Source organism: Ovis canadensis, chromosome 9 (assembly GCF_042477335.2).
Source record: "Ovis canadensis isolate MfBH-ARS-UI-01 breed Bighorn chromosome 9, ARS-UI_OviCan_v2, whole genome shotgun sequence".
NCBI classification, from domain to species: Eukaryota; Metazoa; Chordata; class Mammalia; order Artiodactyla; family Bovidae; genus Ovis; species Ovis canadensis.
This window is the reverse complement of record NC_091253.1, coordinates 54,383,426-54,399,576: the sequence shown is the minus strand read 5'-3', so window position 1 is coordinate 54,399,576 and position 16,151 is coordinate 54,383,426. Positions and strand designations below refer to the sequence as shown.

General features: G+C 36.9%; 1 protein-coding gene across 2 annotated transcripts in view; it reads left to right on the top strand.

Moving 5' to 3' along the window:
* The window catches only part of ARFGEF1 (ARF guanine nucleotide exchange factor 1), a 131,762-nt gene that overhangs the window by 98,372 nt on the left and 17,239 nt on the right, over positions 1-16,151 (top strand). For both annotated transcript variants that reach the window (XR_011259004.1, XM_069600139.1), the window contains exons 21-29: positions 613-771; positions 1,017-1,167; positions 6,660-6,750; positions 11,442-11,482; positions 11,570-11,739; positions 12,093-12,244; positions 12,390-12,562; positions 13,587-13,747; positions 14,560-14,690. Coding sequence is in view for 1 of the 2 variants with exons in the window: in XM_069600139.1 (XP_069456240.1) it covers positions 613-771; positions 1,017-1,167; positions 6,660-6,750; positions 11,442-11,482; positions 11,570-11,739; positions 12,093-12,244; positions 12,390-12,562; positions 13,587-13,747; positions 14,560-14,690 (1,229 nt within the window). In the remaining variant the exon portion in view is untranslated. The remainder of the gene's footprint in view (positions 1-612; positions 772-1,016; positions 1,168-6,659; positions 6,751-11,441; positions 11,483-11,569; positions 11,740-12,092; positions 12,245-12,389; positions 12,563-13,586; positions 13,748-14,559; positions 14,691-16,151) is intronic.

Genomic DNA, 16,151 nt, shown 5'->3' with positions numbered 1-16,151 from the left:
TATATTGCATGTTCTTATTTATTGAATCATATAATACTTTTTCATATTTTATATATTTATAGATATTATTTTATAACTTTACTTAACCCTAAGAACAGGTTAACTTTAAGAGATTCAAGTATCAAGGACATAATTCTTATGAAGATAGTTCTTTCTAATAAATTATATGCTTTGTCTGATAATAAATTTTATCCAATGCTTACCTACTTTCTTTTTGAAAGCCTATTTCTCATTTAATTATGAATGTTATAGCATAAAAAGCATAGTCTTAACTGTAGGGGGAACATGAGCCAATTTGTAAATCGAGTTTCTGCTGCTTCACACGAGTCACTTGAAGCATGTGTTCAATGAATGCTTTCTTACTATATGATTTATTGTTGCCGAAATTTCATCTTGATTTGACACCACCCTTGCCTTTGAGTTTTAAAAATTCATCCTTTTTGGCTTCATTCATATTAAAATTTAAAGAACTATAGTTTTGAGGTATCATATGTAATTCATGACATGTTGAAAACTTACTAAATTAAGTAAACAGTTGATCAGTAGGGAACCAGCACCTACTCTGTTGTGCTTACAACCCTGTGAGTTCTCTTCCTCTGTCTCTTTCAACAGCTGGAAAGAGATGCATACGTCCAGGCACTGGCAAGATTTACCTTACTCACAGTGAGTTCTGGGATTACTGAAATGAAGCAGAAGAACATTGACACAATCAAAACGCTTATCACAGTGGCTCATACAGATGGAAATTACTTAGGAAATTCATGGCATGAGGTATAAGCACTTTCTTTTTTCTTTTGCAATTTGGTTTATAAAATGAGCTAATGCTAAATATTATATCACTGACATGCTTAAGTGTTTGGGGAGAAAATTAATCTAGTACATTCAGGATTAAGTACATTTAACTTTTTTATGCTGATTTATAATGTAGCCTGTGTTTAAATTGTGACTTTGTGCATTTAAATATTTTTATGAAGATTTTTAACACAGAATTTAAATTTGTTTTTCTTGTAATTAAGATTCTGAAGTGCATCAGTCAGCTGGAGCTTGCTCAACTTATAGGAACTGGAGTGAAGCCTCGGTACATTTCTGGAACAGTACGAGGCAGAGAAGGATCACTTACTGGAGCGAAAGATCAGGCTCCTGATGAATTTGTGGGGCTAGGGCTAGGTGAGAATTTTTTGAATTATTTTTGTGAAGTATCACAGTTGTTTCTAACTTGCTCAATGTAAGTAACTTTATTGTATGAGCGAAATATAATTAGAGGGCTAGGATAAAATGCCCTTTGGCTAACCTTATAAAGGTTAAGCAAGATAACATTGTAAGTCTTTTTTGCCTGGTCCAGTTTGCAATATTAAATGACCCTTAGTCTTAACCACATAGTTGAGGGTGGGAGAAAGGTGCAGTTTAAAATTACCTCCTTTTATATTAAAAAAAAGAATGAAATGATTCCATTTAAAGCAACCTGAATGGACTGAGAGAATATTATACTTGTGAACTAAATCAGACAGAGAAAGACAAATATTATATGATATCACTTACATGTGGAATCTAAAACTTAATACAAGTGACTCTGTATACAAAACAGAAACGGACTCACAAGCATAGAAAGCAAATTTATGGTCACTGAAAGGAATAGGGAGAGAGGAAGGGATAAATTAGGAGTATGCAATTAACAGATACAAACTACTATACAGAAAATAGATAAGTAACAAGGATTTACTGTGTAATACAGGGAACTATATCCAATATTTACAGTAATCTAAATGGAAAATAATCTGAAAAAATGTCTTAAAGAATTACCTGCTTTTGAGACTAAGCAGATAAGTTAAATGAGTGAAGGCTTGTTTAAGATGATAAATAGTTGGGGGCACCTGGAGAAAGCATTCACATGCAGATATTTTTAACAGCACTATCAGACATAACCCAAGTCTTACACCGGTGTGGAAACTGTCCCATGGCTCCCCTTGAGTTCAGTGCAGCCAGGAGCATCCAGGTTTAACCCAGCAGGAAAAAAGGAAGGTACTGTCAAAAGCAGATAAAGAAGAACCAAAACCATACATTTCTAGTCATAAGTGGAAAACGTCTACCAGGGAAGAAACAAAGTTTAGACTGTCTTTGACTTTGAATATGTACTTCTGGGTTTGAATTCTTCCATGTTTCTTCTTCACTTATGCTTCTTCTGCACTTGTGCAAGATGTGTGTGCAAGTTACTTTAATTCTCTGAGCTTCAGGTTCCTCTTTTCCAAACTAACAGTAGTATCTCCTTAGAGAGTTGTCAGGATTACAATATATTAACATATAAGTAGACTTAGTGCTGCTGTACTGTTTCTGGATTGTTGTTGTTGTTCAGTCCCCAAGTCATGTCTCACTCTTTGCGACCCCATGGACTGCAGCACACCAGGCTTCCCTGTCCTCCACTATCTCCTGGAGTTTGCTGAAAATCATGTGCATTGCGTCTGTGATGCCATCCAACCATCTCATCCTCTGTTGGCCTCTTCCCCTCCTGCCCTCAATTTTCCCAGCATCAGGGTGTTTTGCAGTGAGTCAGCTCTTCACATCAGGTGGCCAAAGTATTGGCGCTTCAGTGTTAGCATCAGTCCTTCCAATGAATATTCAGGGTTGATTTCCTTTAGGATTGACTGATTTGATCACCTTGCTGTCCAAGGGATTCTCACGAGTTTTCTCCCATACCACAGTTAGAAAGCATCAGTTCTTCAGTGCTCAGCCTTCTTTATGATCCAACTCTCACATGTTTCTGGATTATTCTTTATCTGGCCTCCCTACCTCACTTCCAACAGAGAAATCTAGAGATACAGCCTAAAAAACATGAAGGAATACACCTGAGGTCTAAAAATACTTATATTTACCTTTTAAGGCTTTGTGCTATATATAACATTGTACTTCTGGACTTTCTCTTTTTATCATTTAGTGATTTCTTCATTGTTGGTAGCAATAAAAAGTCTTAGGAAATTCAGAAGAATTTCAGGCTTGAAAAACAACCCACAGGGAGGGGAGTGAAGACAAGGACCATGTTGTGGCTTCAAGTTGAGTGAGTTTGCAGTAGTAATTCAGCAGTGCAGTCTGCACCTCACTTGTAAAATACCAGTGGTGCTCTGTGGTTCAGGGAGGTGCAGGTATAGACAACTGCAGGATTTAGAACTGCTTGAGCACCTGCATGGTTGGTGACTTACGTAACATAGAAGTCTGACTCAGACATTAGAACTCTTAATTGTTCCAGAAGGTAGCATGAGATACAGATGAAAAATACTTACAGGCAAGTGAAGTAAAGGTGCATTGATTGATTCAGCTGCTTTTGAACAGTCTTTATTTCTAAGGCCTTGGGAGTAGAGGAGAGCCCAAATAAAGAGGGGTGAGACCGCCAGGGCTCAGTTTTGGCAAGTAACAGAAGTAGGTTACACTAAAAATAAAATACCAGGGGAATATTTTATTTTCTACCAGTGTTAGTAAAACAAGAGAAATCATCCTTGCTGGTCATGTTTACTGGAATACTTGAAAATGAGTTAAAATTAATTTGATCAGTGTGCTGCTCTGCTGCTTAGGTTGCAAAGAGGTGACCTGACCTGCTTTCTCCCTTCAGGAAAAGGGAATTTATATTAAACACATTTGGAGTCTGGAACTGTGATTGAGATAAAAATTCCAGGCCTCCAAGCCACACAAGTGACTGACCACGCTGTTCATCTCTCATGCTTTCTTTGTGCCATCCGCCTCTCTCTGCTCTACGGCCTGCTCCCTTCTGCTCTCATTGCTGAGGGATCAGGTCTTAGGTTCTAGTCTGCGTTCTAGAGGGAGCCCCTATGCTGACTCAGCCCCTGTTGGGCAGAGCTCCCCCTGAGTTGAGCTCATCTCAGTAGTTGGTTCCTGGCTCGCCCAGCCTGGCAGGTGTACTGTTCAGCGGTGTCCTGGCACCTACTCAGGATGCTTTAGTCCATACCGAAGCTGGAGGAGGTGCAGACGATTGAGCTGGTTTCATCTGTATATAATTTGTTTTTTAAAAATAAACTATTAGCCTCCTTTGTCAACAGATTCTATACCCCAAATATTGATGTAACCAAGTTAATAGGGCTGAGTGTATATTTATCTCACTTCCTTACAGATGTGATACAAAACTATACTTTTAATTTTTAGAAACAGGAAACTTGTTATTAAGAATAAATAGCTTATGAGTTATTAGATTTGAATTATATGCATACTATTATATGTATTAAAAGTTTTAAAATTCAGTTGCTTGGTCATATAAATCTTGAGTGAATATTATGACATCATATCTTTGTTCTTAGTTAATCTAAATGTTTGTTCTTTTGAGTCATTTCTTTGGTAAAACTGAAACTATTGGCTTATTACTTGTACTGTCATATAAATGTTTGATAGATGTCATATATTATGAAATTGGTTCTTGGATTGTTAGGCATTTTAAATCTTCTTAAATGGGTTTAATGATTACAAATTATTATATCTAAATGGAGAAGGTACAGAAATACCTTCTGTGGGTATTTGAAGAATACCCACAGAAATGTGGGAAGGACATTCAGTTGATACACAGACGAAGTTATGTAGTACCTGGCATTTTTTTCTCACAGATTTTTCTTCATTAAATTCCTGTAACATGCCACATACCTCATATTGCTTGACACTGTCCTCCTACCACCCCGTTTCTCAGTCGCTTATTTCAGGCTTTCATCCTTGTTCACTTGTGCTACAGAAATAGACCCTTAATTTGTCTGCATGGCTTCCGTGACGCTTCATGTTTCACTATGTTCTACAGATAGTACCAGAATTATTTTTCAGAAAATAGACTGGATCATGTCAGTCTTTTAAAAGATCTAATGGTTCCCTGTCTTCAAAAGTAGAACATTAAACACGATGGTCAAAGTTCTTCACATTCTGTTTCTGGTCTGTCTGTCCAGCTCCATCTCTTACTGCTTGTTTCTCTCTCTCCTTCCTTCTCCCCTGCCAGATCACCCTCCATTATGGCTACATCTGAGTGTGTTGGAACATGAACTTCACTTGCCTGCTTCCATTACTTCATATATGCTGCTCCTTCTTCCTGAATTGCTTTTTCTTCTTTCTTTCTCTCATGATGATCCTTTCAGATCTAACTTGAATTAATATTTCATCATATGTGAAAACTTTCCATGAGCTAACAACGCCTGCATTCTCCCTTCCCCCTATAAAAAATAGTTCTGTTTAGCCACACTTGTGTTATATATAATTAGTTGAGTTCAGCCATGAAATAATCATCAGAGTATATTAAAGTAGGAAATAAGTCTGTCCCTCCTGGTAAATTATTAACTGCGTGAGGACAGGGATCACATTCTTTTCCCTTTGTTCAGTTCCTGGAGTAGTTTTTGAGTTCAGCTGGTTTAAATAAAACCATCTGTTACATCTGCATTCAAAAAGTCATTTGAGTGTCTAGTCAGTCAACAAGTACTTGTTGAGCATCTGCTTTGAGTAAGGTAGAGGAAGACAAAAAAAAAGTGTATGATTTGCTTCCTAACCTGGGAACTTTTTATCTGGCTGAGAAGGCAACAGGGCCACACCTGAAGTAATTTATAGTAAGAAAGTAAATGGAAGACATTCTGAGTTGAGCAGTACTAATTTAAGTAAACACTTCATTCAGAGGAAGGTAAAGGGGAATCCTTCATTGAGAACTCAGGTTGGGTCTCAGGAGGTAAACTTTAGATGATGACCTGAATAGAGACATATGTTGGAGGGAGCTCCCTTAAGTCCTAGGCTGAAAAGTTTATACTTTATCCTGAAACTAATAGTAAGCAAAATAAAGGTGGTGATTTAGGAAAATTAATCTCCAGAAGAAGAAAGGAGATTAAAGGGTGTGAGGGCGGAATCAGCAAAAAGGAAGGCAGTAAACTGTTACAGTAATCCAGTCCTGAAATGATAATGGTCTAAACTAAGTAGGAATGAAAATGAGTGAATCAAATGAAAAACAGGCCAGCAGAAAGATTTAGTGATAATGGAAGAAGGGAAAGATATTTAAGAGCTTGAGAACTGGGGGAATTGTTTTGCTGTCTACAAACACATGGGACCAATGTTGGGGGAAAAAACCAAGTGATTCTTTTGAATCTTATAGCATACCAGTTGAATTTTCAGTGAACATTTGTAAACGAGGAACTGAAGATTACATTATAGGAGAGATCTAATTGTATGGAATTGGGAATCCTAAGTTGATACATTTGGAACTAGGGTTGGTTCTGTTTCTTACATGCTGAGGGAGGGGTTTCCCTGGTGGGCTAGTGATTAAGACTCCACGCTTCCACTGCTGGGGGCACAGGTTCTGTCCCTGGTTGGGGAGATTCCGTATGCTGCGCAGTGTTGGGGTGAGTGGTTGGGGGAGGGGGTTTCCCTTAAACATTGAGAGAAATTCTGCCTAATGTCATTGAGTGATTAAAAATTTCAGTGTCCCTAATTTGTGTGATCTTTGCAAACAAGTTTGTGTCTTTACCCATTTCTGTATACCACTCAGTATAACTCAGTAAGTCACTGATGCCAAAAAGAATTGTTCACCCAAAGCTTTCTTTCATTGGGGAAATAACTTATGTTATTAGAAATGTGTTTTAGAACTGTGAGTACATTCTTTCACTGAGCTATTTTCACACTGAAATGCTCTCTTTTCTGTGTGGTAGTTGGAGGAAATGTGGACTGGAAGCAGATAGCAAGTATTCAGGAATCCATTGGAGAAACCAGTTCTCAAAGTGTTGTTGTTGCTGTAGATAGGTAAGGTATCTGTTTTATTCCCTTTTCAGATGAATACTGTTTTAATTCTGTAGCATTTAGATGTGTGTTGCTCATTAGTTAAAAAAAAAAAATGATTGCCAAAATATCTTTCCTTAGGTAATAAAAGACTATATTGTGATATGCTATGATTTAAATGCTGGAGTACCTACAATTTTGCTTTTAAGTCACAGAATATAGGAAGGAGATAAACAGTATGAAGATTTAAGTGACAGTAGACATTAGTGGGCATTAGGGAAATGCTAACCTTGATGAGAAAGAACACAGTTTTTCTTTTCCTTTATTTTTAAAAAAATATCCTTTATAAAAAATGTACTCCCCTTATTATTCCTATTTGAAAATAGAGTATAATTTATCTTCCTGAGTGTATGATATGGGATTGCATTATGGGGAAAATGAAAGGGTTTGCTGGCAGTTCTCACTGGGGAGAATTCTATTTTATAGTATATACATTAAGTATATAGTATATACATAGTATATATAGTATATACTATATACATATAGTGTATACATTCCCCATGTCTAGTCTGGTTTTCTAAAAGACTATTTCTAAATATTTCTAAAAGAATATATTATGGTTTGTTTTACTATAGAATATTCTAGAATATTTACTATAGAATATTCTAGATTTTAAAAATCCCCAGTGTTCAAAATAATGTCTAGTTTTTTATTTTTTTTTAAGAAGATGAACGTTTTCCATATGGATGCCCAAATAATTGAAACATTTTGTAACACTGGTGTTTACATTTGAACACTTCTGATGGGAACTGTCAAAAATACAGTGTGTATTATAATCTTTCCTTGATGCCTAGAGACTCCCACTAATCTATTATTTTACTTTGTAGATGAAAACTTTCTGCTCTTAGATCGAACTAGGGTGTTTAGTTGTTACTGACCCTTGCAATACTCCCTGGAACTTCTTACTTGGAAAGAATTCTTAGTGTCCATGTGCCCACTTGCTTTTTTGGGGGTGGAGGGAGGGGCTTAATTTGCCTTTTTCTTACGATGGTTGAAAAGAGATTGTGTATCATTTTATATCTACTATATAACTCAGAGGCTTAACATGTGTTTTTCAGAGTGCTTTCTGGGAAGGGAATTTTTAAAAAGAGTGGATGTATGTATAACTGATTATATTAAACAAACAGAAAAGATGCTTTCCATGTGTTACTTCATGTAATCCTCTTAGTAGCCTATAAGATACATATTATTACTGTCCTCAATTTACAGAGGAGGAAACTGAGACGAGGGGAATCAGATAACTTGCTCCTTCCCGCAGGCAGGCCAGTCTGGTCGTGATGATTACAGTGACACTTTCATTAGCAGAGAATCTGAGGAATAGCGCCAGCTGTAGTGTCTGTCCTGCTGCTGCCAGGGTAGACCTCCTCCAGATGGTTTTCTAGCCACCCAAAAGCGCATCATCACTGTTAGGAGAATCTACCCAGACAAGAGTCAAGTTTTACTTACTAGTCTTGTTGCCATAGCATACTTCATGTGACCAAAGCCAGTTCTGATTTATCCAGCTGGCCACTTTGCTGCAGAGAAACATGTCACTCATTTGAACAGGTAATCTGCCTCTCCATTTTAAGAGTTTGTGCAGTTTCAGAGGAGTCTTAGCACAAATTCTATTAGTACGTCACTGTCTCAAACTCATCATCACCAGATACTTCTACAACATAAATTCAGGGTCCACTTTTACGCACAACCTCAATATTTACATTTTACCTTATAGTGAAAGCATCAAAAATTACATCTTTGTTACAAGATTTATATTATTATGTGGTACATATCACAATTTCTCATTAAATCACTTCTGAATTTCTTTCTGAGTATCTGGATTTAGTTTTATTTGTGATATTCTGATTCCATAGGCTGACTCAGGGAGACAGCCCTGGAAGTCAAGACAGTGGTTGAGAGTATTGTCAGGCATCATCCTTGAAAGTCCTGTACTTGTTCAGCAAAAATGTTGTTTTTCTGACCTTAGGCCTATTCTGAATAATCTGTTGTGATAAGTATAAGAACTAAACATGCAAAATGAAAATAATAATTCTTTGCTTAATTATAAATAGGTTCTGTTTTTTAATGGAAAAATTTTTATTCCATTCAAAGCTTTAAAATGGTAAAATTTTCTGATTATCTTCACTTTTGTATTTGGAATCCTGTATTATTAGAACTTAAGAGTATAAAGGCACTTTAACCTGGAGTCCCTGATCCTCTCGGATTTGCTAGGAAAACATTTCTAGGCGTTGTTAAACCAGCTGTTGCTTAAATGTTACTCAACTTCGCGGGGGGTGAATATTATCCAGGAACGATTTACCCCTTAAAGTCAAAAGTTATGTAGCACCATAGTTTTTTAATAGTTTTTTTTTAAGCATACCAGATCTGGCTGTATATTGACCTGTCCCACACTTTGGAATATTCTGTCACCTATCAGAAAATATGGACTACTCCTCCCTGTTTTCTCATAAACGTCTTTAAGTTGAGTCTAAGCCATAAATGTTACCTCTGATATTTTCACTGTGAAGACTTTAGATACACAGTCATTTCATCTGCCTGTGTGTTGCATACAGCTTGAAGTTGATTTGATCTAGAATCTGCAAATTTCAACCTTTTTTTTTTGCATTGTCTCATCACTGTCATAATGTGTAAGAATTCAGGAAATCTGTCAATCTTTTTTTCCTACTTGTACTTTTCAGGGGTGTGTCTTTTAATGTTAACACACAAGATTCTCATGCTTCTGTTCTCTGTTTTTCACACAGGCATGTAGAATCCATTTTATAGTTGATGTTGTGAAGCATAGCTCTTTTCTGCCTTAGTATATAAAGGCTTTACTATAAATGCCTCCCTAAACCACTCTGCTCTCCTATATGACTTATCTTTAATGGAGCATTTCTAGAAATACAGTGACCCCTCAGAGGCTACCAGAGTGAGTGGAAATCAAACTGCCCTTTCCCAGGATGGATGCTCCCCTGCTCACACTGTCACCCGAGTCTGCAGAGCCTGGCTGTTTGCTTGCCGTTCTCTCCGGCCGTCTTCACAGGGGTCCTTGCAGCTTTCCCTGGAGTTCTCTGCCGCTGTTCTTTCCTCCCCTGCTCTTTGTCACTTGCGTCCTCCTTGCTTACAAAAGGTTGTTTCCTCTGTTGTTTTTCCTGTTGTTCCCCTTGTACTGTTCAGGGTGGACTTCGTTTGTGGTATGAGTTTTATAGCCACTGCCTTCCAGGAGCACCCCTCTAGTTTGAGAAACAGCTAATGACATTCATAATGCAGAGTCCAGCACTTCTCACTTTTGTTCGTGTGAGAGGTCTGTAGCCTTTATTTTACATTTCGGGTTCACTGAGGCCCCGTTACTCTTCCTCCCTGACCCCCATAATGTTTTCAGTCAGATTTTTGAACTTTTGTTTTGTTCTACTCACAAGAGCAATAGAGGAAATGTGAAGATATCTCTTTAGCCGGAGATCAGATTCTGAGTTACTACCTTGTCAGTTTTTAAACTGCTTTTCCTTCTTGTTTTCATTATTCTGTTGCCAGGATGCATAGACCTTCAAGGGCATAGAGGTTGAAAAATCATGATATACTCAGAACATTTAGACTGTGGAGTAGGAAAAAACTAGAATGTATTGTAAATGTTTAAATTCTGTTTTGCTCAGATAAGTGTGGGGTGGTTGAGAGGGTGGACTTTGGGGTCAGCCTGTCCTGGTTTGACTGGCTCTAGTACGTAGTAGGCTTGTGGTTTTTAGACAGTTGTTATAGATCTTTGTGCCTCAGTTTCTGTGTTGATAAGGTTGGGAGTCTGACGTGCTCCGTAGTATCTGTGGGTGTTACATGAGTGGATGGGTAGGTAGGTAGGTAGGTAGGTAGATACAGATATAAAGCACTCTGGGTAGTGCCCACCCTGTGATTGCTGTAGCTGTACTGTTACTATGATTCCCTTTGTTTCTAAGTTTGATATTTGACCTGCTCCTGCTTTTGAGGTTTCCTTTTTATCGTCCAAACCCTATCATGTACAGTTTACATTGAGGAATATCAGTTTAGCCTTGAAGTCACCACATGCAGACTTTAAAGTAAGAGGACTAATGTGTTTATGCTGAAATCTTTTATGAAACTTCGAAACAGAAAAAGAGCTCAAGTGAAGAGGCAGGGCAAAGCTGGATAGCATAGCTTAACTCTGAATGTTTGAATGCTCTAAGAAAAGGGGTTAGTTACTTGTTAGTTAAACTGTTGAAAACTATTTGTAAGGTTTTATTCATCACTTGTAATTCACCATGAGTTTTTTTTTAATCAGATGTATATTATTTATAAAAATAAAGTAGAAGTTTTCATTTTAAGAACATGTTTAAACTAGTAAATACTCAGGAAAATTGAGAAGTGTGTTTTGTGTATGCCAGTTATTAGTTTTATAAATTAATAGTCTCTTATTTTGAGGCTCATGAAATACCCATCCTAGTGTTGATAAATTTACTAGTAAAATTGCAGCAATGTACTCATTCTCTAATATCATTCAGTACAAGGGTGGGTGGTACATTCCAACTACACTTGTTACTAAACTATCTGGTAAAAAGTACACACTCAGTTACATATAAAAGTAGCTAGTAAACTAGGCCACTTGTTTTTGAATTGATACATCAGATATGAGACTTTATAAATTTTTGCATTGTGATTTTTGTTTTTTTCTTTAGAATATTTACAGGGTCCACAAGGCTAGATGGAAATGCCATTGGTAAGTATGTACATTCAGTTAAAAAACTGACTTTTGGGTTAAAAGACTTTAAGCTTTAAAGTAAATGTTAATCTATTTCTGTTATAGTGGATTTTGTCCGTTGGCTCTGTGCTGTGTCTATGGATGAATTACTTTCTACTACGCATCCAAGAATGTTTAGTCTGCAAAAAATAGTAGAAATATCATATTACAACATGGGAAGAATAAGATTGCAATGGTCTCGAATTTGGGAAGTTATTGGAGATCATTTTAATAAGGTATTTGAGTAATTATACAGTTTGCTTAATTTGTAATTTATTTTTGTTGTTTAAAATTCCCTTACCATAATCTAGTTAAGAGCTTTTTCCTTTCTAAGCAGTATTTTTATTACATTTTTTTGTAATTAGATTAGAAAACACTTTGTCTTGTTTTTTTCTTCTAGAAATAATTGTTCTAGGTTTTAAGAATTTAGTTAAAATATGTTCTTTTGTTGAGAAATATTGTTAGCATACTTAGTGCCGCATGGAGAATCTTTGAATTTACCTGTCTTTGCTATTAATGATATATTTTTCAAGAAAATTACCGATTTTTCTGCTGATATTAGCATCCTCTATTTCTGTTGCTGTTACAGGTTGGCTGTAATCCTAATGAAGATGTAGCTATTTTTGCAGTAGACTCCCTGAGGCAGCTGTCAATGAAGTTCTTAGAGAAAGGGGAGCTTGCTAATTTCAGATTCCAGAAGGATTTCTTAAGACCTTTTGAACATATAATGAAACGGAACAGGTATTATATTTGTTGAACTGCTTAACATCAGGAAAATAGTGTATTTTCTGCAGTGGTGGGTGGGAGGGGGGCAGGTGGAACAGAAGAGAAGGGGGAAAAACAAAACCTGATGAGAGTTATCCAAGCAATTATATTACTACTTTAGGTCTCCAACGATTCGCGATATGGTTGTACGGTGTATAGCACAGATGGTTAACTCTCAAGCTGCTAACATTCGGTCCGGATGGAAGAACATCTTCTCTGTATTTCATCTTGCTGCATCGGATCAAGATGAAAGCATAGTTGAGCTTGCATTTCAAACAACGGGACATATTGTCAGTGAGTATCCCCTAAGCTCTGTTCAAGTGGGAACACAGCACAACACAGCTTGAGTGTGTTCAGAGGATAGCTGAAGTGTAAGGTTATTGGCGTGTCATGGGCTTTACCAAGTTTTGCCTATAGAAGCAGAGTAAAAAGTGATAGTATTACCATTATTATAATATTATAGTTAACATTTATTGAATGTTTATTGCATGGCAAGCACTATATGCACTTTGCATGTATTTTCTTCAATTTTCACAATAACTATATGAGAAAAATATCTTTATTATCTTTTTTTTAATTAGATAAGGAAACGCAGATCAAGTGAGGTTATGTAATTTGTCTAAAGACGCAAAACTAATGAGAGATGGGTTGAGGCACAAAACCAGAGTCTTAAGACATAGCCTTTGTTTCTGACTACTGTACTACATAACCTCCTTTGACTTTGAAACACCTAAAATGTCAAATAAGCCTCTCTTAGAAGATAATAATGACCATCATTGTCATCAACATCAAGAATGATGACATCACCATAGCTATCATTTGTTGTTTGTTTAAATTTATTTAGTAAATTAAGTATTGTGCTAATAATAAGCACTTTGTAGTTGTTTAGTTGTTAAGTCATATCCGACTCTTTGCAACCCCATAGACTTGCCTGCCAGACTCCTGTCCATGGAATTTGCCAGGCAAGAATACTGGAGTGGGTTACCATGCCCTTCTCCAGGGAGTCTTCCTCACCTAGGTACTGAACTCAGGTCTCCTGCATTGCAGGTGGATTCTTTACCATCTGAGTGTACCAGTCTCTGTTAGGTGCTGGGTTTATAGTATAAACAAAACACAGAAACACAGACCTATCTAGCTGTTCCCACTACCCATGGCAGTCAGGTGACTGGTCAAGACAGACTTTGGAACCCATATCTTTTGGAATCAAAACCCTTAACCTTCAAGAAATATCCATTACATCTAGAGCTCTGTGTATTTGGGTATAATTAGGAATAATTGAAAATCTTTAATAATTTGGATATGTTTTTCTCCCTTATAGCCCTTGTGTTTGAAAAACACTTTCCAGCGACCATTGATTCTTTTCAGGATGCAGTGAAATGTTTGTCTGAATTTGCGTGCAATGCAGCTTTCCCAGATACAAGTATGGAAGCAATTCGACTTATTCGCCATTGTGCAAAATACGTGTCTGATAGACCTCAGGTATAGCATTGTTTAGTAAACAAAATGTGACTTAGCATTTATTTCTAGTCTGAGATCTAAGTTTATTTGGGAATCTAGGGGATATGAAGCATTTTTCAAAATTATCTTGAGCTGTCACATTTATTGAAGACGAGGTATTTTTCTGAGTGTTTCACATGTATAAACTTGTTTAATTTTCAATAACAGCTTTATGGGATAGATTGTGTTATAGCCCCATTAAATAAGGAATCTGAGGCACAAAGAAGCTCAAAATGTGCCCCTGCTCATAGGGATAGTGAAGGAGACAGGATCTGAATCCAGGCCTGTGTGTTCAGCCGTTACCTTGATACACTGTTTTTTGTGTGTCAAGCTCTGCAGCACTGAAGGTAACTGTGGATGAGTGTGGTTGTAAGCACTGGAGTGAAAGCTTGAATTGGCAGCCCAGCAGCCAGCTTTGACTTGCATATCTTTGTAACTGTCATTAGGAGAAAAGATGGCTTCATAGATTTTCTGTCACATGCTGACATGGACCTGTGGTGTGTTCAGTACTTACATGCATTCAATCCGCACACCTCCCCAGTGTGGTGGTATGGCTATCTGATGTTATAACCACTTAAATGCCTGAAATGGAAAGCTGATGATGGAGTTGGAGCTGAAAGCAGCTTTTGGACTCTATTCCATGCTCTGTAGGCAGTTATAATCTCCATCTTTTTATAAGTGTTTTTAAATCAAATTGCTCATTTTTGACTTGCAAAATGTTTAAAAACTGCTTTTGAGAAACGTGTATAGGTGTTAACGCCTTGTCTTTAATAAACCTACCTTTCTTTTTAAAGGCTTTCAAGGAGTACACAAGTGACGACATGAATGTGGCACCTGAAGACAGAGTGTGGGTGAGAGGCTGGTTCCCAATTCTCTTCGAGTTATCATGTATCATCAATAGATGCAAATTAGATGTAAGAACCAGGTAACAATCAGTATTTGTAATTAAAAGTTTGCAAGGTTTATTTTGATTTTAATCAAATTAACCTTTTTTATGTGAATATAAGTTTAACTTGATCAAATATAGTAATTATTACATAGGCAAATTTTAAAATATGTTAAATAGAGCAACAAAAAATGGAAATAGATTACTTTTCCTTAAATTTTGATTATTTCCGAGTTTGAATTTTAGATTCCGTGTTAATTTACACATTCTATCTTTTCATACTTTTGTTTCCAATCAGAAATTGAAGTTAGTCCCAAACTTTATTTTCTGTTGAATGAGAAAAGAATTTCCAAATGCATGTCCCTGGCAGCTTTTAGGTAAAGAACCATTTCTCTTTGAAGACTGGCCAGTAATCTAGTTTTGAGTAACATAGGCCTCTTGAAAGAGAACTCTTTCAAAAGTATAATCTCAATAAAAGATCTGTGTGACTGTCCCGTGCATTTGTGAAGAAACTGCTCTGGGTGTGATGGAACCAGACGAGTGCTCGGTGCTCACACTTTACACTCACAAGAACTTGTTTTGAATTTCTTAGCATTCTTATCAATCCCATAATGTAGTTTTCCTCACTCCGTATTTTTGACGGCCACATTGAAATGACCAACTTGAGTATCCTAATATCTGTCAGCAGGACATCAGAAAGGTGGTATAGACTTGTAACAAATCAGTGATAGAATGTAATAAAAGAATGAATCTCTCCTTCCTCCCTCCTCTTATGCCAGAACCACACCCATCCCTAGCCAAGGTTAAATTTGTTTTATAGCCTAAGAAGTTTTTGATTTTTAGAGTGTTATTTGTTACAACAGATTCTTATGAAATTTAAAATAATCCAAAATATTCTCACACCTTGGAAACTTCTCACAGAATTTAGTCATCACAAGCACATTTGACATTCATTTCACATTTAAAGCCCTGAGGCGTTTTTGTCAGTGGACCTGTTAGGAAACTTGATAAAATTCAAGCTAGCCCCCTAATTGATTATATATACCACTCTCAGATGTCCACCACTTCAGTAGAGCAACTAAGATGTGGTAACTGAAAGTCACAGAAACTCAGCACTCCCTCCCTGCCCATGTTTATTTGTAGAAATCTCTTTGGCCGGGGACAGACGGACCTGCTTTCTTACTCTCTTACCTGTCCTTGTCTGGGACCATGCTCCCTTGCTTTTCACTGTATCCTATGTTCAGATTATGGATGGGTTTCGTTCTTAAGAAGAAAAAATAAGTGTTCTAGGTGGTAAAGAGAGAGAAAATGTGAGTAAGCTTTGTCCAGGGATGGCTTTGATTTTCCTACCTCACGCCAGGATTTGTAAAGGCAGTTATTTCAATTACATCTAAAAATGCAGCACTGCGATTTGTATAACACGCTAGTTATAGAGTACTTTCACATGCATTCTCATTTGAGTCCCTCAAAATTCTATAGATTTAGGGTTAAATAATTAAC